This window comes from Danio rerio, chromosome 1, assembly GCF_052040795.2.
Source record: "Danio rerio strain M-AB ecotype USA chromosome 1, GRCz13ab, whole genome shotgun sequence".
In the NCBI taxonomy this organism is placed as follows: domain Eukaryota; kingdom Metazoa; phylum Chordata; class Actinopteri; order Cypriniformes; family Danionidae; genus Danio; species Danio rerio.
The window spans coordinates 26,525,346-26,550,724 of NC_141021.1; the positions used below are offsets into that span (position 1 = coordinate 26,525,346).

General features: G+C 34.1%; 2 protein-coding genes and 1 long non-coding RNA gene across 8 annotated transcripts in view; 1 reads left to right on the top strand and 2 right to left on the bottom strand.

Annotated features, from left to right (window-relative positions):
- The window catches only part of tmem154 (transmembrane protein 154), a 28,039-nt gene extending 22,094 nt beyond the window's left edge, over positions 1 to 5,945 (bottom strand). For 5 of the 6 annotated variants that reach the window (XR_015475527.1, XR_015475526.1, XM_087235210.1 and 2 more), the window contains exons 1-2: positions 5,822 to 5,945; positions 346 to 675 (exon numbers count right to left, since the gene is read on the bottom strand). Coding sequence is in view for 4 of the 6 variants with exons in the window: in XM_087235210.1 (XP_087091336.1) it covers positions 346 to 400 (55 nt within the window). In the remaining 2 variants the exon portion in view is untranslated. 6 annotated transcript variants of the gene reach the window in all.
- The window catches only part of mnd1 (meiotic nuclear divisions 1 homolog (S. cerevisiae)), a gene marked incomplete in the record, with an annotated part of 33,724 nt that continues 9,899 nt past the window's right edge, over positions 1,555 to 25,379 (top strand). Inside the window, 6 exon segments of the mRNA NM_001003597.3 lie at positions 1,555 to 1,611; positions 2,956 to 3,021; positions 3,164 to 3,221; positions 5,038 to 5,186; positions 9,037 to 9,111; positions 9,207 to 9,321. Of these exon segments, the coding sequence (NP_001003597.1) occupies positions 1,609 to 1,611; positions 2,956 to 3,021; positions 3,164 to 3,221; positions 5,038 to 5,186; positions 9,037 to 9,111; positions 9,207 to 9,321 (466 nt within the window).
- Positions 16,359 to 23,580, bottom strand: LOC147846838 (uncharacterized). Its single transcript, XR_015476618.1, has 2 exons — positions 20,837 to 23,580; positions 16,359 to 20,798 (listed from the first exon to the last, which is right to left on the bottom strand). It is a non-coding gene; the product is annotated as an uncharacterized LOC147846838 (long non-coding RNA).

Here is a 25,379-nt window from a genome sequence, read left to right on the forward strand (position 1 = left end):
CATTTGTCCTGAATCATTATGATCTTTCTTCCTCAACTTCCTCAACAAAGACTAGCTGTATTATGTTTTGCATAAAACCAGTAGCAACAAATGAGAAGTTATTATGTACTGTGATCCCCTTGTCTTCAGCTTTATCATTGTCCACTGTGGTTAAAAGATACAACAGGTCATTTGAATGTGTACATTGATTGTTATGTTGCCTTGGGGCCAAAAACAGTGTAAAATGATTTCTGAAGAACCTGCTTAAAAGAGCTGACAGGAAAGAGGATAGTCATTTTAAATGAATGGAAAAAATATGGAAAAAGAGAAAGACATCGACAGGATTCTACTAATGTGAGCACCTACCAAGTCCAGTCCAGCAGGCTGTCAATCCCAAAAGCAGGAACAGTATAAGATTCATTTCCCAGAGTCCTCGTGGAAGCAGTGGCCCACAGTTTGGTTAGACAGAGACACCGACTCATTTCATTTTGACTGGTGACAAACACGCCTGCATGACATCCTGCTTCCTCTTTCAGACCTGATTCACCTAACCAGGAAAAAAAAACACCACCCTTTCGCTCGCTCTCTTTTTCTCTCCCTCGGATGTGATGCAATCAAGCAGTGAGCTTGTTACCACAAGCCAAGCTGTTCCTCAGTTAGCTGTGAAAACACATTCCTGCATATATGGTATGTGACCTGACCAAAAACCAGAAAAAAAAGAGAGAGAAGCACAAAAAGAGCTGAGTAAACAGAGGCAGTTTTAAACTCTTTAAACAGGCTGAAGTAGGAAGAGTTTACATTGAGTCTGCACTACAGCTGTCTTTGGCACAAACAACGGTGATTTCCAAGCAGCTAAAAATAGAAATTTGAAAGTGAGAATTGAAAGACAAAATAATGACATAGATTACAGGAAGAATTCTACTATATGTCTAAATGACTCAGTTTCACTTTCGAAGTAATGTGAATTACATTACTGACATTTTACATTAAGCTTTTATTACATTTAAGCTGCCACAACATTTTCCTCCTGTGGAAATCAATTTTAAAGTTTTTTTTTTCAATATATTGAAGCATTAGAGGTATAAATATAGCTTTTTTTGTGATTACATATATGCTGTGCAAACAATAACCTAGCATATAAAATTTTTTAAATATTTTTAACATAAATGACTCAGTTTATTACTACATTTTCCATATAATTGGTCATATATAGCTAAACTACAGTTTAGTTTGTTAAATGATAGTAAATAACAAAATCACGTAAATACAGTTCAAAACTATTATATAAATTTCAAAGGTATATTATATAAAAAGGTTAACTTATTGATGTGTGAATGAGTCCATGTTCAGTTTACAATGTTAGCTGGTTCTTGAGACATAATCATGTCATGACAACGCAGTCATTACACGAAAAAAAAATAAGAATATTAAATACCTAAATTATCTAAATATCTAAATAGTAATATTTTCGGTAATATAAGAAAAGCCTTGGGAGAGTAAAAAAGAAATTAAAACATTCCCTTCAAAACAACCTCGATCACGCGCATGCGCAGTTCTATCAGCATCTATCCCGCGCATGCGCAGTGAGATTGTCTTTTTAGATCTCGCGCCAAACTCAAGCAGTCAAACATGGTGAGAACATTTTATTATTGTTATTGTATTTCAAAATATATGATTTCGATTACTTTCAAGAGAATGTTTCTTGTTTTTTGTGCTGCTCGAAGGTTTACATTAATGTTTTAAAATAACATTCTAGGCTGTGTTAAGCTCTGTATACGACACTCCTTTGCCATTGACTTGTAAACAACTTGTAGAAAACGTGTTTACCACAACCAGAACAGTTGTTTGCTAATAAGTGACGACGAAAGTTATCGTGCATTGAAGTTCACGGCATTATTTTCACTTTATACACTTTATACGTAGATAGTTAATTGGTCATTACAAATAAAAGGCCAAATAATAAGGTGAAAACTGGGATCACTAAATAATTAGATTTGTTTTTAAATAATGACATGACATTGACCTTATCACTACCCCCTATAAAAACTTGGCTTTATCATGTTATGCATTGAACGTCATTTTTAACGTTTAAATATGTCATTGAAAAGACACTTTTGCATTCTAACAGCAGGATTAGATTGATTAAAAAAAACATTTTTCTTAACCTTTTGTAATCTTAATTTAATTTTTCTAACTCGTTTATGCAATACAGTAAACATTTTTAATCTTGAAACTCTTAATATATTTAAATTTACTTCTTTTAAGTAAGCCATCAGTAGAGCTAGACATGTTTGAGCTAAATTTTGTAAAAAATAAATAAATAAATAAATCTGCAGATTTATGCAGAAAGATTTTTGGGGAGTATCATAACTAAAAACTTCATAAATTAAAGAAAAAAAACTTTTTTAACTTTAATGTTTACAATGCAAATCCAGTTAGATCAACTTGTTTAGTAAACAAAGCAAGTATTATATAATATATCTACGAAAAGACAGAAAATATTATAAACTATTGTAAATAAATCATATGAGCTTTTTTATATTAGTTAATAATAGTGAAATAATTTAAAAATTGAATAAATATAAATTTATGCACATTTACAATAATAAATAGACTCAATGATGGGCTAAAAATCTGCAGATTTCTGCACGCACAGATTCAGTTTTAGTGTCTAGTGAGTTTTTTTGTTGTTCTGAAACATGTAGCTTAATGTTATGGCGCAAAAAAAAGCTTTTTTTTACGACAAATATTTTCTTAACTGATATTTTGAAACAAGCAGTGTAAACATCAGTTTGCATAAAGGAGTCCAAACTTTCCATCTTTACTTCCACTCATTTTAGAAACAAGTTTTACATTTTCAAAATTTTGCGGTTAAAATAAAGTAAAAACATCACCGCTATTCGGTAATGACTGTTTAACCAGTTATTTATAATTGAAAGATATAACTGCATTGATTGTCTCATTTATAATCCACAGTCTAAAAAGAAAGGACTTAGCTTGGAAGAAAAAAGAAGTCGCATGATGGAAATATTTTTTGAAACTGTAAGTATACGTGGTTTTACATTCTCGTTTTATATAACCCATCAATAAAGGTTATAGATATGTGAATGAGTCCTCTTAGTAGTTTACATGAACACAAATCTTGAGAGATGAGATTAATTAAGATTTTTATTCACCTCTTCAGAAAGATGTGTTTCAGCTGAAGGACATAGAGAAAATTGCCCCAAAATCCAAAGGAATCAGTAAGTTTTATCAACCTTTTGTGCTTTATGTTGCAGATCCTAAGTCTATGTCACAGACAGAGGGAGCTCTAAGTCTTTTAACTCATTTTGGATAGAATGTATGTAATGGTAATCATTAAAAACGGACCCTTGCCTGTTTTATTTGGATGAAAGCAAATCATTTCCAGATGAATAGCCACTTGACCTATAATTTGTTAAACGTTTTGCCCTAGAACCTCAGAAGTATCTAGTAATAATGCTTTTATTGTTGAGGACATTATAGCAATAATAAAGAAATGGCATAATGTTTAAAAAAGATAAAGGCTATGTTTTTCGGAACATAAACAAATGCTCCTTTACGATCAACATCCAGGATAAAAATTTTTTAAGAAGTACATTGGCAAGGTGACAAGCCTGTTTTTTGATAGATGTCAATATAGGAGAGGCTTCGGTGTGCAGAATTAACTGCTTTTGTTTATACACTGCATTATGTCTGTCTTCTGATCTTCAGTATATTTGCTTTAAATACATAATATTAATTTCAGGATTTGTTTAATTTGAAGTTTACATCAACAACAAAAAATGTTTTACCAGAGAATTAAATTCTAAAAATAATAAGTTGTGACCTGGCACATTAATTTCTCTACTGGGTTTTACATTGCTAATAAGCTTCCTTAAATATCTGATCTGCTTGTCTGTGGATTTTAACTAAACCAGGATGTTTTGATTACATCTGCATTAATGTATTTTTTTAAATTACCATATTTTTTTATTCCATAATAAGTAATTTTTCACCCTCTCTACCCCCCATCAAAAATTTAATTTGTAACAAATAAGAAATGATCCAGTGTTTTTGTATTACAACACAGTCATACTGTACGTTTATGGTGCAAACAGAACTGATTTCAAATGTTAGTCATGTTACAAATCATCAGATTGGTGACTGTTCGATTTTGCAATAATGATGTATGAAATACAACAGAAAACCAGATGCATGCTTTTGTTAAGACATAAAAGTGCATGTACAAAGTTCGTAAATCTTAATTTCTAACTTTGGTGTGGCAATAATACAGCATAGGCTTAACAGAACTGGAGGATTTTCGTTAACACGTTAACATTGGGACCAATTCTCACTTTTAACTATTAGTGGCTTATTACCTGCCTAATAAAAGTTATTTTTAAATTTTATTTCAATAGTTAAAAAGTAAATATTATGCATCATTTCATTTCTACATCCCTAATCCTACCCAATACCAAGTACCAGACAAAATCTGCAGACATTTTTTGCTATTTCTGCTGAGAATTTTGTAAAAAAAAATCTGTGGATTTATGCAGAATGATTTTAGGAGTATCGTAACTAAAAGCTTAATATATTAAATAAAAATAATACATTTTTAACTTTATTTAATGTTTATAATGCAAATGCAATTAGATCCACTTATTTGGTAAAAAAGCAAGTCTCATATGATAACATCTTCTACAAGACAGAAAATATTATTTTATAAACTGTATTGTAAATAAATTAAATGAACACTTTAATGCCACTATTATTATATCACAATAATATCAGTGAAATGAATTTAAAAACTGAATAGATATAAATTTACACAATTAAATAAGTAGACTCAATGATGGGCTAAAAATCTGAGGAAATGTGGGCCTACCAATAGCTAAAGCCAACTACTACCACTAACTATTAATAAGCAGCAAATTAGAAGTTTATTGAGCTAAAAGTCATAATAAAGTGAATAAATTCACAAGAATTGTACCTTAAAATAAAGTGTGAATTTTCTCCTATGTTAAGCTTTTAAGTGTTTGATGATTTCTTTTATTTCAGCTCCCATGTCAGTGAAAGAGGTATTGCAGAGTCTGGTGGATGATAACATGGTGGACACTGAGAGGGTGGGCACCTCCAACTATTACTGGGCGTTTCCTAGTAAAGCACTGCATGCCCGAAAACGCAGATTAGAGGAACTGGAGAAACAAGTGAGGACATCTCTCTTTCTTATATCTCTTATTAATCAGCTTGCTTATTGGTATGCATGCTGTAATAAAAAAATCAGTTTAAATAACATTAAATTGTATAAATCAATTGCTTAGTAGAAAGATAACAATGTTTCTGTTAATATATTGTTGTCTGTATATTTTAGAACTTAAAACTAGTTCATGAAGCAGTCCCCCAGTAGGGCTTAGAGATTACTCAAAGGCAATTTTCATGCACATTTTGTTAGCAAAGCTGGTTCTAGTAAGCCTCCAAGCACGTGTTTTCAGATGGATCATCATTTACTACACAGTCAAAAAAAAGAAAGATTTTGCTCCATGTTCAATCTACTTATGTAAAATAAGCTTAAACAACAGAATTCTTGAGATTTTATTGGGGACAACTTTTTAGTTAAATTTAACTATTATATTTGTGTTTGAACAACCTGAATGAATTGTGTGAAACCAGCATTTTCACAGTGCACTTAGTACACTAAAATTGAAATGGTAATGACATGTATATAATCAGTCTGTGACAATGACAACTGTTTGCATTACTTCTCAATGAGCTACAGTTTTTTGTAATAAATACTGCATGTAAAATTAGCACATATAATAGCATGCATTTATTCCAAACTTACTTGATAACTCCAGTTAAGGTTTTAAAATAAATCCTTATCTGAGATGATTCTGTAGTAATTTAGAGATATATCCAGCTGCAGATCCACGCACGTTTTAGGACACACAATTCCCACCACACAATCTAGCCAGGGGCAGACCATACATGGCTAATATATGTGGTCAATGACAGATCAGTCGCATCTTGTTTTTCCTGTTTAACTGCAGCTAACTCTTTAGGAGCATTATCACCTACTGTAGCCAATGTCAATTTAACAATCAGCTATCCCAAGAATGTCGACATGATTAATATATACAATATTTATTAACAATACTAAAAAAGATACATATACATAATTAGATTTTTATTGATATTCATTTTGATCAATATAATGAATCGAAACATTTTTGACTGTATAGTGAGATGTTTCGTTTGTTTGTTCTACCTATTGTGTTTTATCAACGTCTACACCTATCACAACCTTAAACCGACCCCTTGCAGTAATGAAAAAACAACAGTTATTTTTGTATATCACATAAATACACTGTATTTATGTGCACATTCTCAGTAACCGCAGTTGTAACACTAATCCATAATCAACTTATCAACTTACTTATGAAAGTCCTTCCGATTTGGAATCATGTTGTGAGGATTGTGTGAGGGTTTGCATGTCTGCATCTGGATATTATTAGACAATATTGGTTGACATTTTCTGTCTGTCTGTCTATCAATATATATATATATATATATATATATATATATATATATATATATATATATATATATATATATATATATATATATATATATATATATATAAGGATTAAAACTAAAGGATTAGTTTACTTCAGAACAAACATTTACAAATAATTTACTCAAATTTATCATTTAAGATCTCATTTTTTTTCTTTCTTCAGACGATAAAAAGTTGCTGTTTTTGAGGAAAACATTTTTAAATGAATTTTATCCATGTAGTGGAGTTCAGTGAAGTTCTCCAGTTTGAACTTAAAAACATCAAAATACATGACAATAAATTAATTATTAATTTAAGTTCTAAAATAAAACTTGAAAGTTACATCTGTGTCAAATCTTTCCCATCAAGCATTTTCAGTTTAACATATGTTTAACAGACGTCCAGACTTAGATGGCCTTCCAAAACAAAACTTAATTTGGGCTGTCATTGAAAATCTAATAGATGTTCAATTCAATTCATGCTTATTTCTATAGCGCTTTTATAATGTAGGTTGTGTTAAAACAGCTTCACATAGAAGTTCTAGTAAATTTAAACTGTGTCAGTCCAGTTTTCAGAGTTGAAGTTCAGTTTAGTTAAGTTCAGTTCATTGTGGTTTGACTATACTGAATGACTGCACATGTCAAGTCTGCTTAAACTCTTTGTTTAGTAACTAGTCTATTTATGCACTATAGTCAGACGTCTAAAAGATTTTTACTAACAGACCAAATTTTGCCATGTGCTGGAAAAACAATATCCTGGGACACTACACAGGAGTGGGGATAAATTTCTTTCGTAGTTTTGCAGTAATATTTTGAGCCATGAAAGAAACTCTACTGTTGACTTTTATCTCCGCAGAAACAAACAGCTGCAAAAACAAGGATGGAGATTCTTCAGAAATAAAGCGAGGAAAATTAAAACAATTTTATTTGGCTGGTGGAATGATGTAAATGAAGTTAGAGATTTTCATTTATATGGCTATAATGCAGCATTTAACTGCACCGTTTTCAATGGCAATATATGTTATTGTTAACACATTAGAGCAATTTAGAAACATGGATGAGTGCCAAAATAAAAATATTTGATAAATAAATAAGGAAGTATAGGTAATTGTTCTAAAAGAGTTATTGATATCCTTACCTGCTCTACCAAATTATTGACTATATTTTGACTGTTTTAATTAAAGAACGACTGTTTTAAATGATGGTTTACACACACAGCATTTTTGGTTTACAAAAAAATCAAACAAACATAATCCTGTTACACTACTACACTTGATTTTGGTTTTATTGTAAAAAAAAAACAAACAAACAAAAAAACAAGAAAGCATGTTATATGAGAAATTGAGATATTTTATGGCATACTTAAAAAAATAAAGATGATTTAGTATTTAAAAATGTTTTGTTTTGAATAGTTTTTAAAAAATAAATTGGCCTTACTCTTCATATTTTTATATTTTGCATACTTCATAGTATATGTATTAAATACTTTAAACTGACATATTTACCATTTGGTAGATGCTGATATTTTAGAAATTATGGGATGTGTTGAAAAAAAAAATGCACTGTGTGTGTCAACTAGTTACATTAGTGATTAAGATGCAATCCAATTATTATTATTTTCTTTTTGGGGTAGGGCAGTTAAAAAGTTGAATGAAGTTTATTTAAATAATTTACACTGAAGGTTTAGATTTCTTTTTAGTTTGATTTTAGCACTTGAGTATAGAATTTTGTCCTTATAGATTTGTTGTGCTTAAACAAACTTGCAAACAATTCTGAGTTTCTTTCTTCTGTAGAACAGATGGAAAGTATTTTGTAAGATAGTTGAAAATGGATAACCATTGATACCCATAGTGGGAAAAACAAATACTATGGATGTCGATTTCCAGCATTCTTTAAAATATCTTCTTTTGTGTTCAACAGAAGACAGGAAGTCAAACTGGTTTGAAGAAAGTAAAGGTTAAATAAATGATGACAGAATTTTCAGTTTTGGCTGAACTGTCCCTTTAAATGGTCAAATACACACCTAAAGGTACTGATAAGCACAACAATACTGATTGAGTCATAGAAACCATACGGTGAAGCAGAGGTCACTGTGAGTGGGCTTACTGTATAGAATATCAATGCATGGTCAATACTCGTGTATATAAATAGTGCACAGGGTTATACACACAAAGACCAAACACCATCAGAGTTAAACACTACAGTAAATTAAAACAGAAATCATTTATAACTACATGATAAAAATTACATTGCTGATTCAGCATAAATTGCACTATAAAATAAGTAAATTACCATAAAAATACTTTCTAAACTTTCACAAATAATGTTAAATGACAATATAATGTTAAATTTATATTTCATTGATAAATCTACCATTTACTGGTGATTTGTTTCTATGAAAAAAAAAAAGCTTCGTAATACCATTGATCAAACCGATATTAGTTTAAAAAATAAGGTGTACATTTTATTGCAGAAATGTAATGTTTTTTTGTTTTGTTTGTGTAGCTTGAGGATGGCAGTCAGCGTAAAAAAGCCCTTCAGCAAGCAGTTGACAAAGCCAAAGTGGGACGTGAAGTCAATGTACGTGTTCATCTGTCTTTCTCTCTGAGCTACATGATTATACATCTCTTATGTTTGTGGGCCTTGTGTGACTCTTGATTTTGTTGCATGTTTAGGAGGAGAGAGAGGATCTCTTAAAGGAGCTCACAGCATTGAAAGGTCAGCGAGATCAGATGAAGGTCGAAATAGAGAAGTACCAAGAATGTGATCCAGCGGTGGTGGAGGAAATTCGTGAGTAAACTTTTCACTTGAATGTCATGGATGAATGACACTCTCAGAAATAATTTGTGTTGTTATCTGAAAACACACACACACACACACACACACACACCACACACACACACACACACACATTTATTTATATATATATATATATATATATATATATATATATATATATATATATATATTGCATTTTAACTTTGAATTTGATTTGAATTTAAAATAAAAATGATACGTACACTTTAAAAAATCTTACGTGCTATTTACAAAAAAATAGTGGTAACACTATTGCACGTATTATTTTTAAGTAAATTATTAACTTGATTTTTTTGAGCAAAAACCACTTGAATGAATCATGTGAAAATTACAAAAACTTTTGAGTGATAGATGCAGATTTTAATATTATTAGCGGAATGTGCTTTTATAATTTAAGCAAATCCACCACCATTTACTCATATCTATTTTTTAACAAAAACCACTTGAATGAATCATGTGAAAATTACAAAAAATTTTAAATGATAGATGCAGATTTTAATATTATTAGCGGAATGTGCTTTTATAATTTAAGCAAATCCACCACCATTTACTCATATCTATTTTTTAACAAAAACCACTTGAATGAATCATGTGAAAATTACTTTTTTTTTTGAGTAATAGATGTTGAATTTAATATTATCAGCGGAATCTGCTTTTATAATATATGCAAATAAATCACCATTTACTCAAATTTACTAATGAAATTTACTCATTCATAAAATGTAAAATATATAAAGTACAATGAAATACATACACAATACATTTTTGCCAAATATCATTTTTATTACACGTTCCACCGATTAAAAAAAATGGTACAATATGTTAAACAAATCTATATAAAGTTTACAGCAATGTTAATCTCTGATAAAAATTCCTTTATCCATGCTATAGAAAAAAAATGATCTGTCAACTTTCTTTTGTAGGAATATTCACATTTCAGACAAAATCTGACAGAATGTGTGTATTGCATAACATATAAAACCAGTATAAAAGCTGCATCTCAAATATTAGCAACACAATCAATCAATCAATGCAGTGACATTTGCCCAAAAGGTTGTAGCAGTGAATTTGTGTCAGAAATATAAGTTTCTTTGTAAGTGATTTTAATTTGGGGAATATTTGTAAAAATCCAGTTCAACAATTCTAGATTTTCTAAGCTAGCCATGAGTCATGACTTACTCATCCTCCAAGACAATGCAGAAGTCCTCATGGTTGGTCATTCCTCTGGCAGACAGCAATTCTCTGTGCAATCCCACACTGTAAAATAAACATTAAGTTTATTATTATGAAATTATGCAGTTGTACATTTCAAATGTTTAAGGTTTAATAAAACACATTAAGGAAATATATTTAGGAAACAAACCATTTCTTTGTATCTCTGTGAACAGTAATTCTTCAAAATGTTTGAGTAGACCTTGCTGACTGACACAAGTGCACAAATATTTTGACTTATAATGGACAGGGTCTTTTTAAAATGTATACTAGTGTACAAAGATATAAATTTGTGTGCATTCAACAATGTAGTGCTTGAGCTATTTTTTTGTTTTTGTAAACATGCAAAAATATAAAATGCAGTTTTCTGAAGACCATTAATATCTAAAACTGTTTGAGACACTTACATTGCACTCATGGATGAGCTCTTCCTCTTATTCATAGAGATAGACCAGCAACAGAGGACGACATCTCTCATCTCCTCCTTGATTTAATGTGAGGTCTGATGCAAAAAAAAGTGTAGAAGTTAGTAATATTGCCTAAAAATAATAATAATAATAATACACAAATAACATTATTAAAAATACCTGCTGTTTGGCACCCATTCTCTTTATCAAAATCTGCCCGAATAAATCGCTCCTCTTCAGTGGGAAAATACTGTGAACATTTTCTTCATTAATCTGAAAAATTAAGCAAACACATGTTAGTATTTATATACAGTATTATATAGAAACACAGTTCATTACATTACATTATCAATGCTGTAAAAGGAAAACCCATGAATAGCTATAGCTAACTTAGCTTAGCTTAGACTTACCACTTAACAAGCTCAATGTTGTTCGTCCACCCTGCTTAACTGTTGCCTGATCACTGCTGTTAAATATTAAAATGAAAGTAATTTGTTGAATTTCATTATATAATTCAGAATGAACATTAAAGCAAATCAATTTCAATTAGGAATGGGTGGTTAAAAATACCCGTGTATCCCTTTACACATCATATGGCAAAAACTAAGCTCCTGAACAAGCTTGAACAGCATTTGTCTTTCTTGAAAGAGCTTAGGCTATTTAAGACAAAAAAAAATTATAAACTGTTAATGCTTACCTCTTAACATGCTCGCTGTAAATCTGCTCCTTCAAATTGTCGTCTGATTACTGCCGTTGTTAAGATTCAAATGCAAACATCTCAATTAAATCCACAAAATTTAGTAAATTTTCTTAAAATAAAGGTGAAGCCATCTTTCCTCAATTTTATTAGCTTAATTGGTTTCTCAAAGTAAGCCTAATAATTGCACTGGTTTGCTTAAAAAAATAAGTGAAATTTCAATCTTAGTTATATTAGCGACATCCTCTCAATCTTTTATAATAAATCCAGAATATCGATTTTTTTTTAAAGAAAATATGTACATTATTTTTAATGACCACATCAATTTTTTTAATGAAAATTACAAGCCTCAAGATTCTTTTTTTACAGTATAGAAAAGTCAATTTACTTGGCCTTAAGTGGATCCAAACCTGTTTTTGTTTTCCTCTTAAACACAAAAGAAGATTCTTGGAAGAATGTTGGATAGCTGTAACCATTTACACCTGTAGTAGGTAAATTGAAGTCCAGGCTAGTCTAGGTTTTCAACATTTTTCAAAATATTTTTTTTTATGTTTATCTGAAAAATCAAATTGGAACAAGTAATTATTAGCTGAAAAAAAAAAACTACATAGTAAACCGAAATGGGTTTTCCTCTGGCCGATAATGGTATTTAGAAATCAGGGCAGCCGGTGGAAGATAGATTTTGCCCCTTTTCCCCCTTTATCTAATAACATGTTAAAGTAATTAGATGTGATGCCGAAAATTGCTTAATAAATTTGCTAAACTAAAATTGCTTAATAAATTTGCTAAACTAAAATTGCTTACTAAAATCAAACATTTATTGAATAATTAAAAGCATTTTCAATTATTTCATTATAATGCAAAGCTTTATAGATTTTGCCATTTAACAAATTTATCACAAGTAGAAGTTGCTAAGTTAAAACCAACTATTTCACTAACAAATAAATAAAATGAAAAATTAAATCATGATGTGTTGTGTGGAACCCATTTGGTAATGAAATAATTTTAATATGGTTTGTTATACAAAGTTATTAAATTATAATAAGCTATAAAACTGTAATAATAAAGAAACCAATGCTAAAATTGCACAGTATTTGTAACTTGTGTCCGAATGTTTTTATGACTATAAAACTTATTTTAATAAGATAAGCTTCTCTTTTTTTTTTATAGAAAATATTTTAAAAGGAATGTTTAAAAATGTGTCTCCTGCAGGAATTTGAGATTATTTATCACTGATCAAATTGAAAGATCTTATACGATGTTTGTCAGTGTTGTTATTTGTATATTTTTAGTCTAAGGCATGATTATTAAAAAGCTAGTTATGATTGTATATTATATATTGCACACTTAATACCAGTCCTGTGGATATGGCATTACAACATTAAGAAATTTACATGAAATATGGTAGAAAACCACCAAGAGAACTTTGGAAGACGACTTTAATGGAAACTTTACGAACGTTTACAAATAGCATTTGATTAGGATTGAGTTTTTCAACAGATGATTAACATGTCATATTAATTATGCACATACTCTACATGTTTGGGCCATATTGACATGATAATGATTTGTCGGCCACACATCCATGATGCAAATCTCCATCCAACCTCATCCCAAAGTTGTTGACTGGAGGTCATTTGACTTTATTGAACTCACTGTCACTTTTATGAATCCAATATGAGATTATTGAAACCTTGTTGTGTTATTCTGTTGGTAGCATTGCTAGACGGAAACGCTGTGGTGATGTTTAGCAGCAATACTCAAGTAGGCTGTAGTATTTGAACAATACCCAGTTCGCATTAAGAAGGCCAAAGAGTGCCAAGTTTCACACCATTAAACCAACCGTGACCCTAATCATTGATCCTAGGCAGGATAGATCCTGTTTATTCCAATTTCTGGTTCTACCCTCCCAATTTCGGTGAGCCTGTGTGAATTGTTGCTTCAGTTTGCTTTTTTTGACTTGAGCCTTAGTACCAATTGAGCATCGTGTCAACGCCACAGCCTACCTGAGTATTGCTGCTGACCATGTCCATCCTTTTATGACCACAGTGTACCCATCTTCTGATGGCTACTTCCAGCAGGATAACGTGCTGTCATAAAGCGTGAATCATCTCAGACTGGACTTCATTTTTGGACATGACAATGAGTTCGCTGTAATCAAATGGACTCCACAGGATGTGGTGGAACGGGAGATTCACATCATGAATGTACAACAGACAAATCTGCAGCAACTGTGTGATTGAATCATGTTATATGCACCATAATCCATATTTCCAGTACCTTGTTGAATCTATGCCATGAAGGATTAAGGCAGCTCTGAAGGCAAAGGGGGTCCAACCCGGCACTAGTAAGGGGTACCTAATACAGTGTGTGAGTGTATATTTTTGTGTGTTTATGTGCACATGTGTATGTGACATACGTATGCACACATACACACAAGTGCATTACATATTATATGTCTTGAAAATCCACTGCTTTTAGAAAAATGCATTTTCAAAATTTTTTGTCCAAAAGTGAGCATTTTTGATGAAATCTTCCTAAATTGAAGTGAGGATAATAGATGAATTTAGAATAAAAGGCTTGGTTGTTCTTTTACTTTGATATGTAATATGCTCAAATTCTAGCAGAACATTTTCTGAAGGCCATGAAATTTAGCTGAAAATCATCAAATGCTGGCGGTGGCTGGCAACTTTTTAAAAATAGACCTTTGTGCACCGAAAAAAAATTTCTGCAAAAAAATTAAATGATAATAACTATAAACAAATTCATTCATTCATTTTCTTGTTGGCTTAGTCCCTTTATTAATCCGGGGTCACCTCAGCGAAATGAACCGCCAACTTATCCAGCACGTTTTTTTTACGCAGCGGATGCCCTTCCAGCCGCAACCCATCTCTGGGAAACATCCACACACACTCATTCACACACACACTCATACACTACAGACAATTTAGCCTACCCAATTCACCTGGTCCACATGTCTTTGGACTGTGGGGGAAACCGGAGCACCCGGAGGAAACCCACGCGAATGCAGAGAGAACTTGCAAACTCCACACAGAAACGCCAACTAAGCCAAGGTTCGACCTAGCGACCTTCTTGCTGTGAGGTGACAGCACTACCTACTGCGCCACTGCATCGCGTATAAACAAATTATGTTTTATAATATCATATCTAGATACTTGTCATATCTTTTGCAGTACTTTTTTCTGTTTTAGAAGTGACTTTTAGTCTTCAAAGTTTCAATGTATACTATAAACCTTTTGGTTTTATTACATCAAAAAGTGTAACTTATTGCATGAAAATGAAATTAAAAACTCATACAGACCACACAAATGACAGGAAAAGTGAAGAGACACACTCTGGCTTCTCGTAACAGAGGAAGTTGTGATGTTTCTTCATGTTTTCAATATTACGGTGATTTCATAATTTCATAATAAACATCAGCTGGTTAGTTCTTTAAAAAGCATGATGAGTGCTTGCCTGCCTTCTGTCACGGAGATTGTGTGATGTTCTGTGACAATTCAAATCAAAAACCCAGCAGGGCGTCACTGCTATATTTGTTTTTTCTTTTGTGAAGATCCTCTTGGTTTAACTGTTTGTGCTTTTTCTATTGTGACTTTTGGTAAAGCAATCATCTGCTATATACTGACACAACCCTTGGGAGCTCTAACCACACAATAAAGATTCAGCAATTGACTATGTCTGCATAATTCTGCATAATAATGAGAACATTGCTCAAAGCGAGTGAAGTCTGACAGTGATTGTCTTGTAATTTATAGTTGGATACAGCAAATTTGTACACAAGTGGTGTTTTGATGACTGCAGCAATTGTTTTAAAGGAGATGATTTAAGAGACTAAACTTCCCAGCGAGGCGAGTCAAAAATGCTCTCCATTTGCTACATTACTTGAGATTTGTGTTTCTTTTAGATAAAGCACCATTGTAATTATTAAAAGCTTTGCTCAACCACAGAAAGGGTTGTTTACACTAATTTGTTTTAAAATGCATAAGTTTTGTTATGGTAATGCCTGCTGTCCACATTACTCTACTTGCAAAAACAGAGCAGACTGAAAATGCCAAAGACCCCATTTTAGTTTAGAAATGCTGGTGTTGTTTTAGTGTAGATGTACTAAAATGCATACTTTTAGAAATTAGAGGTGTAGCTATCCATAGTTGCTTTTTGATTGGTCTTCTGAACTATTGTGTATTGTTCCCTGATTCGCCAAGCCCCTTTCATATGACTATTAGAAGTGGTAGACGGTAGTGCAAGTGCGGATGCGTGTAAAATATGTGAGTGCTCCAAAATTTAGTTTTTGTACAAACACCTGCTAGTTTCTAAATGTACACAGATCTGGCTTTGTCATGACTACAGGGTTTCCACTAGGGGTGTAATGGATCGCGGTTGATCCGTGATTTGTACGCATCGCAACCCACGATTCGGAACACGCGTGACCTGCAAATTATAGATTTTTTTTGCTCGTAGATTAATCCTAAATTTGTAAAGATCACAGAGAAATCGCCTCTTATGTCATACAAATCATATGTGTGAAAGCATTCTTCTTTCCTGTAAAATATAATGATGACAGAAGAAGTTGTGGTGGGTTTCTTAGGTTATTAAAGGTGTTTTCTGTCACTACTTGTTTAGTCTGCATTAATGCATTCAGTGTAAGCTACACAATTATTCCTTGTAAGTTTGGGATCTCAACACCCACACAACATTAATAATAAATTATGCTGATTTGCAAATGTTTATTAATCATTTGAATTGCTGTATTCAAATCTGAGTTTGAAAAACAAAAAAATCAAGAAAGAGATTGAGTCTTCAGTCTTTTAAGTTAGTTATGAAGTTATAAACAGTCAAATAACACAGCAGTACTCGTATAACAGTTTAAAAAAAATACATTTGTCTGAAAAATGGCCCGATCCGTGACTAGAAAAACAATTATGTGATCTGAACCGTGATATTTGTGATCTGTTACACCACTAGTTTCCACAGAACCTTAAATATTTGTAATAAATTTTAATAAAACCTAGTGGATTTTATATATATTTTTTTCCTTCTAAATATTTAAATGAAAATGCTACGCTATAAAGGAAAAATTGCATTTTGTGTGTATAGAATTGATTGGGCCATTGTCTCATGTGATTGACAGGGTCTCCAACCTTTGTGTCAGTGAAGAGATGTTGAAAAAGAAAGAGGAAGGTGTTTTATTTTTAATAAAATGAGAGCAGATAAAAATGTATATATTTTTAATACATATTGCAACATTGTCCGTTTTGATTTTAGGTTCTTTAACTTTAAGAAGTATCAGAAAAAAATCATAATTTGACACATTATAGATTTTTTTTTCTTAAATACTCTTGGTATAATTTATAAAAAACTAACAAAAATTACATTCAGTGTAAAACTGTCTTTATGGGACAGCCTGTCATGGGATGGAATGGGTATGGATGTTAATTTAACATTTTAATACATATCCAAATTGTTTGACATAATTTCAACTGAAACAGATAAACAAGGCAGGACATAGAATAGCTCTGCCCCTTTTTAAAAACAGCCCGTAGTGTTTTGTTTAAAACACAACTCTGCCATTCGGAACTGTTGAGCACAAGTACATCAGAATCATGACAGTAACAGTCTATAATAGAAATAGTGAGTCTGACTCACTCTTTCGCTTCTTTAAAATTTAGCTTACTGTGTAATTAAAATGTGTTTGTAGCCTGTGTTAACTCACACATATGATCCGCTCTGTAAATCTCTCTGGGCTGTGCATTGCAGTGGTTCACTTGACATTAACGTGAAGGCAAACTTCATTCACCCCAAAGAAAATCATATTTACACTGTCTGTGTCCTTATGTTGTACTGTTAATCATATACAAATTAAACATTTTAACATTGAATTTCTTTGTTTCCTGTATGCTAAAAGTGTATTTTACGCTTTTAGGCTTGTTGTGGAGAAGGGTTGAACACATTTCAAAATGACTAATATCAAATGACTATTATTTATTCATTCTCTTATTCATTGTCTTGTCGGCTTAGTCCCTTTATTATTCTGGGGTCGCCACAGCAGAATGAACCGCCAACTTATCCAGCAAGATTTTTACGCAGCGGATGCCCTTCCAGCTGCAACCCATCTCTGGGAAACATCCACACACACATTCACACACACACTCATACACTATGGACAATTTAGCCTACTCAATTCACCTGTACCGCATGTCTTTGGACTGTGGGGGAAACCGGAGCACCCGGAGGAAACCCACGCGAACGCAGGGAGAACATGCAAACTCCACACAGAAATGCCAACTGAGCCGAGGCTCGAACCAGCGACCTTATTGCTGTGAGGCGACAGCACTGACTTCTGCGCCACTGCTTCGCGCGCTAATATTTATTATTTCTGTATATTTGCAAGTGTTTAGACAAACCCTTGGTTTGAACATTCTTTGACCTAAATAAATGACCAATTTCATTGACAACTTCTGATTGATCAGAAAATTTGATGTCAAATCATTGTGACGTTACATAATTTTTTGATTAATTTTACCAGAAGTAACAAAACTAAAGCTTTGAATGTTTTCATTATACTTTCCAACAACAGTCTGTTATGCATGCAAGCAAGGTCAAAAAACACTTTCATTGTCTTATGATAAGCATTTATTTTTACCTAATTATCCCAACAACTCCCAGGGATTCATTTGTTCCCAAACCTCTTCTTAGCATGATGCTAATTTCCACTGATTGGTCTGATGACCCAGTCTATTGTTATTGGTTGACTGTGTTCTGCGTGAGTCAGAGAGAAATGCAAACTACGGCTTATGAACAATTTTGAAGTAGTCGGAGTGTATGTGTGAGCCCAATGCAGGACTGCATTAAAGCAATACAGTTTAACACCAACACATTGCTTTATTCTTAACCATAAAACACATTCAGTATTAATCCACACAGTGGCAAAAGCTGAACTATTCTTTAACTTGACTGCCGCACAAGTGTAGGAACAGCTGATGGTGGGCATAGCAACGACAAACGGCAGTGCATTGCGAGCTCACAAACATTTTAATACGTAAACAATTTGGCACACGTTGCGTTTTCAACGTTGTTTTAGACGCAATATGTGAATATAAAGAGTTAACCAGATACAGTGCAAGCGGTTACAAGTAACAAAACACAATTAAATAAATAATTTATTAGCTAGAAAAAACAAGGAGGCAACCATTTTACTTACACTTAAGTTACTTTTGAAATGGAGGAAGGAACTGATCCATGAACTGTGTACTGTAAAGTTGTACATGTTAAGCTCTGACAAAGTCCCATACATCAATAGTCTTTTCTAATTTTTCCTTTTACAAATGTCCGATGATTCCCCCATTGAAAGTTTGTAGATTGCTGTAACACTCGTCAGAAAAATGAAGGGGACACAGCACAAGGCTGAGGCTATAATGCTGAGGTATTTTTGCAAAAATAACTTTCAACCACTGACTCTTCACAGCCTCATCTTTGGGTAGGGAAAATAACACCCAACTTTTCATCACACTTCAGAGCACAGCGTCTTCGCAACATAATTTATACAGAATGTGCTACAGTGTTTGTGGCTGGGGGTTTCAATTTTCTCGGATCTATGTGTGCAACAAATGGGCGGGGCTTGAGTTCTGTATCATTGTCATTCACTTGAACCACTCTGAGTTGACTTTTTTTTATAGAGGAATCAATAGTTTTAAACACTCTGCACTTTCAGATTTAAGCTTTAGCTGGATATTTCACTTTACTTAGAGTTGTGTTACACACTGCATGAAAAGTCATTTTAAAAAACCCATAATAGGGGCTCTTTAAAAGTGAATTCTGTCACTTTTTTGAAGAAAATGGCAATAGATTACAGTGTTTCCTTTGGGATTTTTTCCAGCTGTGGGGGCAGGCCTTTTTTTACACAGATCTACCAATTACCTGTGGTGTTATTTCAATGACAAATGTTGTGAGCGCAAAATTAAGTTGAGATCCCATTTATGTAATAGCCTACGAGCATGCAAATCTCTTCGCTTGCGTGCCGATTTCCTCTGCTCGTGCACAAAACTTCTTGCACGCCTCCTCAAATATACACTGCTCAAGCACAGATCTTCTTGTGCGCTCTCAAATAAACAACACTGAAGTGCGATTTAGTGCTTTGTGTAACAAGTATGTCTCCAACATTTATTAGATTTGCTAGGAATGTTTATGAATGTCTCCAATAGACCTACAGAGCGGTATAAGGGCGTACTCTCACTATGTACAGTTGCCTTGAAATGGGCCAAAGCACGCTTGTCTTCCCTCCCATCTCCCCCGACTGCCCACACTCACATTACATTCGGGAATGGGCACGCTTAAATCATCGATGATGCGCTGGCCAAAAGCGCAGCTTGTTCAACAAAGTGGAGATTTCTTCAGTTATATTGTCACTTAAGTCGCTTGATATGCAGTGACACAGTCAAATATTTCACCGAACAGATCAGCCACTGCTGACGCTTATAAGCAATCATAAAGGCCTTGTGCTGCAGGAATTAGGTTTGTTGAAGGTGCGAAGCTAACATGCAGTGAGCGGTTTGCGTCATTAAAAAACTATGTCAGTTTGCGTTCATTGAACCGTAAGAATGATTAATTAATCCATATGAAACGGTCCCTTAGGCCGTACTCACAGTATGTACAGTTGCCTCGAACCGGGCCAAAGCATGCTTGTCACCCCTCCCGTCTCCCCAGACGGCCCGCACTCACACTACAATCGGGCCTGGGCACGCTTAAGTCAACGATGCTGTGCTGGTCAATGAGCGCTCTCGCTCAGCACAGAGGAGATTTCTCTAGATATATCGTTTCAGTTGTTTGATATGCAGTGACATGCAGTCAAATACTTCGCCAAACAGTCCTTAGTGATGCGGTGACACGCAGTCAGATATTTCGCCGAACAGATCCGCCACTCTTGGCGCTCATAAACAATCATAAAGCCCTCATGCTGCAGGAATGAGGAGGTTTGGTGAAGGTGTGCAGCTGTCGTGTAGTGAGAGGTTTGCATATGTATTAAACTACGGTAGTTTGCGTTCATTGAACAGTAAGATTGATTAATAAATCCATATGAAACAGACCCTTAAAAGTCATGTCTCGCTTTCAGTTTCGGGCTTTGGCGCGTTTTGCACTCACACTACAAGCGTACCACGCCAAGCCCAAGTGAACAGCGCTCAGGCCACCTCTTCCACCCGGGCCAGGGCCGGCCAAGTGTACCGTGCCTGAGCCCGATTCAGCGCCCTCACACTTCTCAAACGATCCAGGAAACGGGCCTGGGCACGGTACGGATGGCATAGTGTGAGTAGGCCCTTAAAAGTCATGTCTCGCTTTCAGTTTCGGGCTTAGGCACATTTTGCACTCAAACACAAACGTTCTGCGCCAAAGCCCAAGTGAATCTTCACCTCTTCCAACCTGGCCAGGGCCGGCCAATGAACCATGCCTGAGCCCGATTCAGAGCACTCACACTTCTCAAACGATCTGGAAAACGGGCCTGGGCACAGCATAGTGTGAGATACCCTGCAAAACATCATACAAGTGAAGTTTCACAGAAATGTTCAATGCGTTGTTATAATTTTCCTGGCATATTGCATATTGTCAAATCAAACGCAGCTCTCTATGTTCTGTCTCCAGACAGTTCTCCGATCAGCCGTGAATAATCATCTCTAGAAGGCGCTGGTGGAGATAATGACTCACGTCTCTTGAGAGAAAACAACATTTGTAACCTCTCTTTACATCATCCACCTCGTTCATCACCCCGTCCCCGCAGCTCTGTCTCTCTAACAACCCCTCCGGTTTTAATGCTGTGAAAATGTCAGTGGTCCCCATTGAAATACTCACTGCTTTCTCTGCCTTGAGGGATTCATTGTTATGTGTATGTTTTAATCACATTTAGAATTGGCTCACAGACAGCCCGAACTATTACATATCCCTGAGGTACGATGTTCTCAAATATGTTTAACAGAAGAGCATAGAGCACCAGTCTCGCACAATTCTGAGTCAACCAGCAAAACATTTCCATTTATCCAATTTGGGATTCGTGATACGCACTTTGTATTCATGCCTGTGACATTAAAAGGACATTTCTATTGTTAAATATCATCAATGTATGGTGGGCTCCGCGATTACTGTCATTACAGGCTAAATGAAACTTTTTTCATACAGATACATGGACAACATTCAAAAGTTGAAACGGTTTACATTCATTTGTGTGTATAACCATAGACTATTGAATACACAAGACATGTCAGGATTTTTTTTTGCCGATACTGAGTACTGGTTCCTTGTCATGGTGATTGGCTGATACAGAATACCAATTCTAATCCTTCAAGCTTTATAATGTATTATAGCACATTTTCATTAATACTTGAGTGAAGATCTTTCCTTACCTTAGAGAATAAATTAAGGATGTTTCATATAATCCCATATAAACACGTCTCTTTTAACCATTTAGGTGTGAACATGTCATGGCAAGAAGCAGCTTTACAGAAAATATTATAACACATAAAAGTTGATAAGAAATATTACAACAATCGCTCCACTCGTGTCACAGTAGCTCAAAACACGGTAAATAGAATGGTTGCACTTGCAACAAAGAGAACCTCACTCGCACAAGTCACACCAATAGGCTGTACTAACAGCGGTCACATCGCATCTGTATATATTTTAGCTGTTGTGACGCGAGCACATCCACACATTATTTACCTTCTCATGTGTTGTGTGTGCTGTTGGCTATGTATATTATACGGGAGCACAAGTGCATCTTCCTCTGCTTGTAAACTCCTAAACAAACAACTGGGATTGGTTGATGAGATCGTCCAGAGTGGCAAGTACCGATCAAGTCATTAAATGTGATTTTCGGTTGATACCGATTTTCAGACGATCGATCAGAACATCAGTCACTTGTATAGTTTTGAATGGGGAAAAGTATAAGGTGCAATATGGCAAATGAAGCCCCATCTTCTAGTAAGGAGCCAATCATCAATTGCAATAGACTGACTTTTTGCAAGGTGCAAACATATGCTTTAACAACAGTTTATGCAGTTGTTATGAATCATTATCTGGGATTGACAAAAGCACTGGAATCTCAGCAAATACTTGCTTCAGAGACATGAGAATCCAGTTAAAGCTTGAAATCGCTACTTTTAAATGAACCAACTACACTTGAAAACAAATGTTCTCTGGTTTTATAATCTATATGAATTGAATGTGTGGTACAGTCTGTTCCATTAAACGTACATCACAAGATAACAACTGCTCAAACCGCCAAAAACTTGTAAACAAAGAGACCGCTGTCATTTTGGGAGGAGATTTGCCATTAAGAAGTTGGGAATTACTTTAAAAGACCAGTGTAATTGAATGAGGAAATATTTAGAGAATTATAATGTGTAACACAAACAGAAATGGCCACAAAGGAGGTTGGTGTCGTGATCTTGTTCACTTCAAGTGTGTATGCGTATTAGCTTGGGCAGATTTTGTGTGATTCTGATGTTTAGAAACGCAACGAAAGAGAGACTTTCCAGTATGAAATTTAATTGTAAGCTTTTGCAAACAGTTTTGGAGAACTTGACGTTTCTCCTTTCAAACAGATTTCCAGAACATACTGCCTGAGAGAAGTTTCTTACAAACAAATCTCTACACCAACACACAACACAAAGCAAATTCAGACAGGCTATGATTGAATTAATAAAAACATGAATCTATGTGAATCTAAGTGTAACAGAGAAATTAACCTCCTAATTGTTTTTTTTTTTCATTTGGACTCAAGTCTCATTTGAATACATGAAGGAAGTGTAGTTTATGACCTGTACCAGATCCAGCTACCAGGGGGCGATCACAGCTTTACTTTTTAAGATGCATAAGCCTCACCATTGCGCGTTACATGTAAAAAAAAAAAAAGACTAAATAGTGTAAGAACTACAAACATGACCACATACAACCTGATCACTGTACCACCTGACCGCTATAGAGTCATTTAAGTCCTGTTTAGGCATCGCTGGTGTTGCCATAGAAATACAGAATTCCTAGTCCTAAGACATGAACAGCTCTGGGTAGAATATCATGTGTTGTCATCTCAATTACTGTAATTACGAGACTATGAGAACACAGCTACTGACTATAATTTGCAACCCTGTATGCTTTGATTCATTGAAACGGCTAATTAGAGGCATTAGTTTCAGAAATGTACTGAGCTGGTCGCATTGTGAGTCACTCATAAGAGTCATTAATTCAGGAACAGGACTTAAGTGTTAGGTGTGCTCTGTTATGGATTCAATACAAAAAACTGGAGTTGGTTGCTTTGTTTCATGGTTAATAATCAGTTGTCCTATTACAGTTCAGAAAAGCTTGTAAGAGTATATTATGATGTACATCTGAATCACAGATTCAGTTAATGTCATAGAACCATTAGGGTTGATTACTGGATTTGAAGAAATTTAACTGGTAGTTCCCATCCCTATTGGTCTTAAAGATCCCATGAAATTAAAATAAAGTGGTAGATATTAGCATGTTAGTTTTAAGGTTATCTATAAGCTACTGTGCACCAAAACAATGGCAATATTCACAATTAGAAGATATAAACTTGACATAAACAGCTTTTAGTTTGTCACTGCGCATAAATGAACGATTTCTTTCATGTCACCTCATACTTCAGTTGCTCATCAATTCTTGACTAATCAAATGCTCTCTAGTATCTGACATGCCCCGTTCCCTTCAAGACGCTTTTCGTTTGCTTTTCATTTGATGTGCTTGAGCTCAACCATTCCCACTGGCAGAGCTGTTGAAAAAGAGCTAGAGTTGGGCAGTATAGAAAATAAAAAATCTATGTATTGTCAAAAAACTTCCGATATTCGATAAATTTATATATATATATATATATATATATATATATATATATATATTTATAGTGTGAAACAGGCGTAATATTCGATGTATCGCCCAGTCCTACTGCGTGTTTCTTCATGTCGGATAATCCTCCATCACATTGGGGAACAATATTAATTTATCTTCAGAGCTTAATAAAAAACACTATTGGCTGTTTTTTTTTTTTTAAAGAGGATGAGCTACTCTATGTCCCATGCTTTCTTTGTGTTTCAACTTTTTCAGTTGAAATTACGTCAAACATTGAATAGAAAATTCACACTCTTTTGGACCTTTAACTATGGAGAGGGTTCATTTCACCTGGTATTGTGACTATGCATAGCATTTGTACTAAAGCATTGGCCAGAAATTTTCCATTCACCATCTGACCTGTTCTATTGCCCTATAGCTCTGCAGTGTCGTGCATCTGCTCCTGTCAAGTCAGTATTCACAGAGAGAACAGAAGGCATTAAGGTTGCAGATTGATCTGCTTTTTTTTCCAGACTGGATGTGATCCAGAGCCTTGGAATTGCTTTTGAGCATTTGTTAATCTAGCTCTGAAATTGAAGTGGCCTGGCCAGCACATTCCGTATGATGGACTATATATATATCAGATTGGGACTACTAACTGCAAAGTGTCTTAGAAGAAGATCTATGGACTATGCAAGAGAGACTAGCTGGCTAGATTGATGTACAAACATCTGCTGAACTTTGAGTTAATCAGTTTCACAGATTATTTGAAGGATCTACAAAGTGGAGTTTTTTTCAAGAAGGCAAATGCATACAAGAAGCAAGGAAATTTTGTTTTACTCAATATCAGCATTAATATTACTTAAATT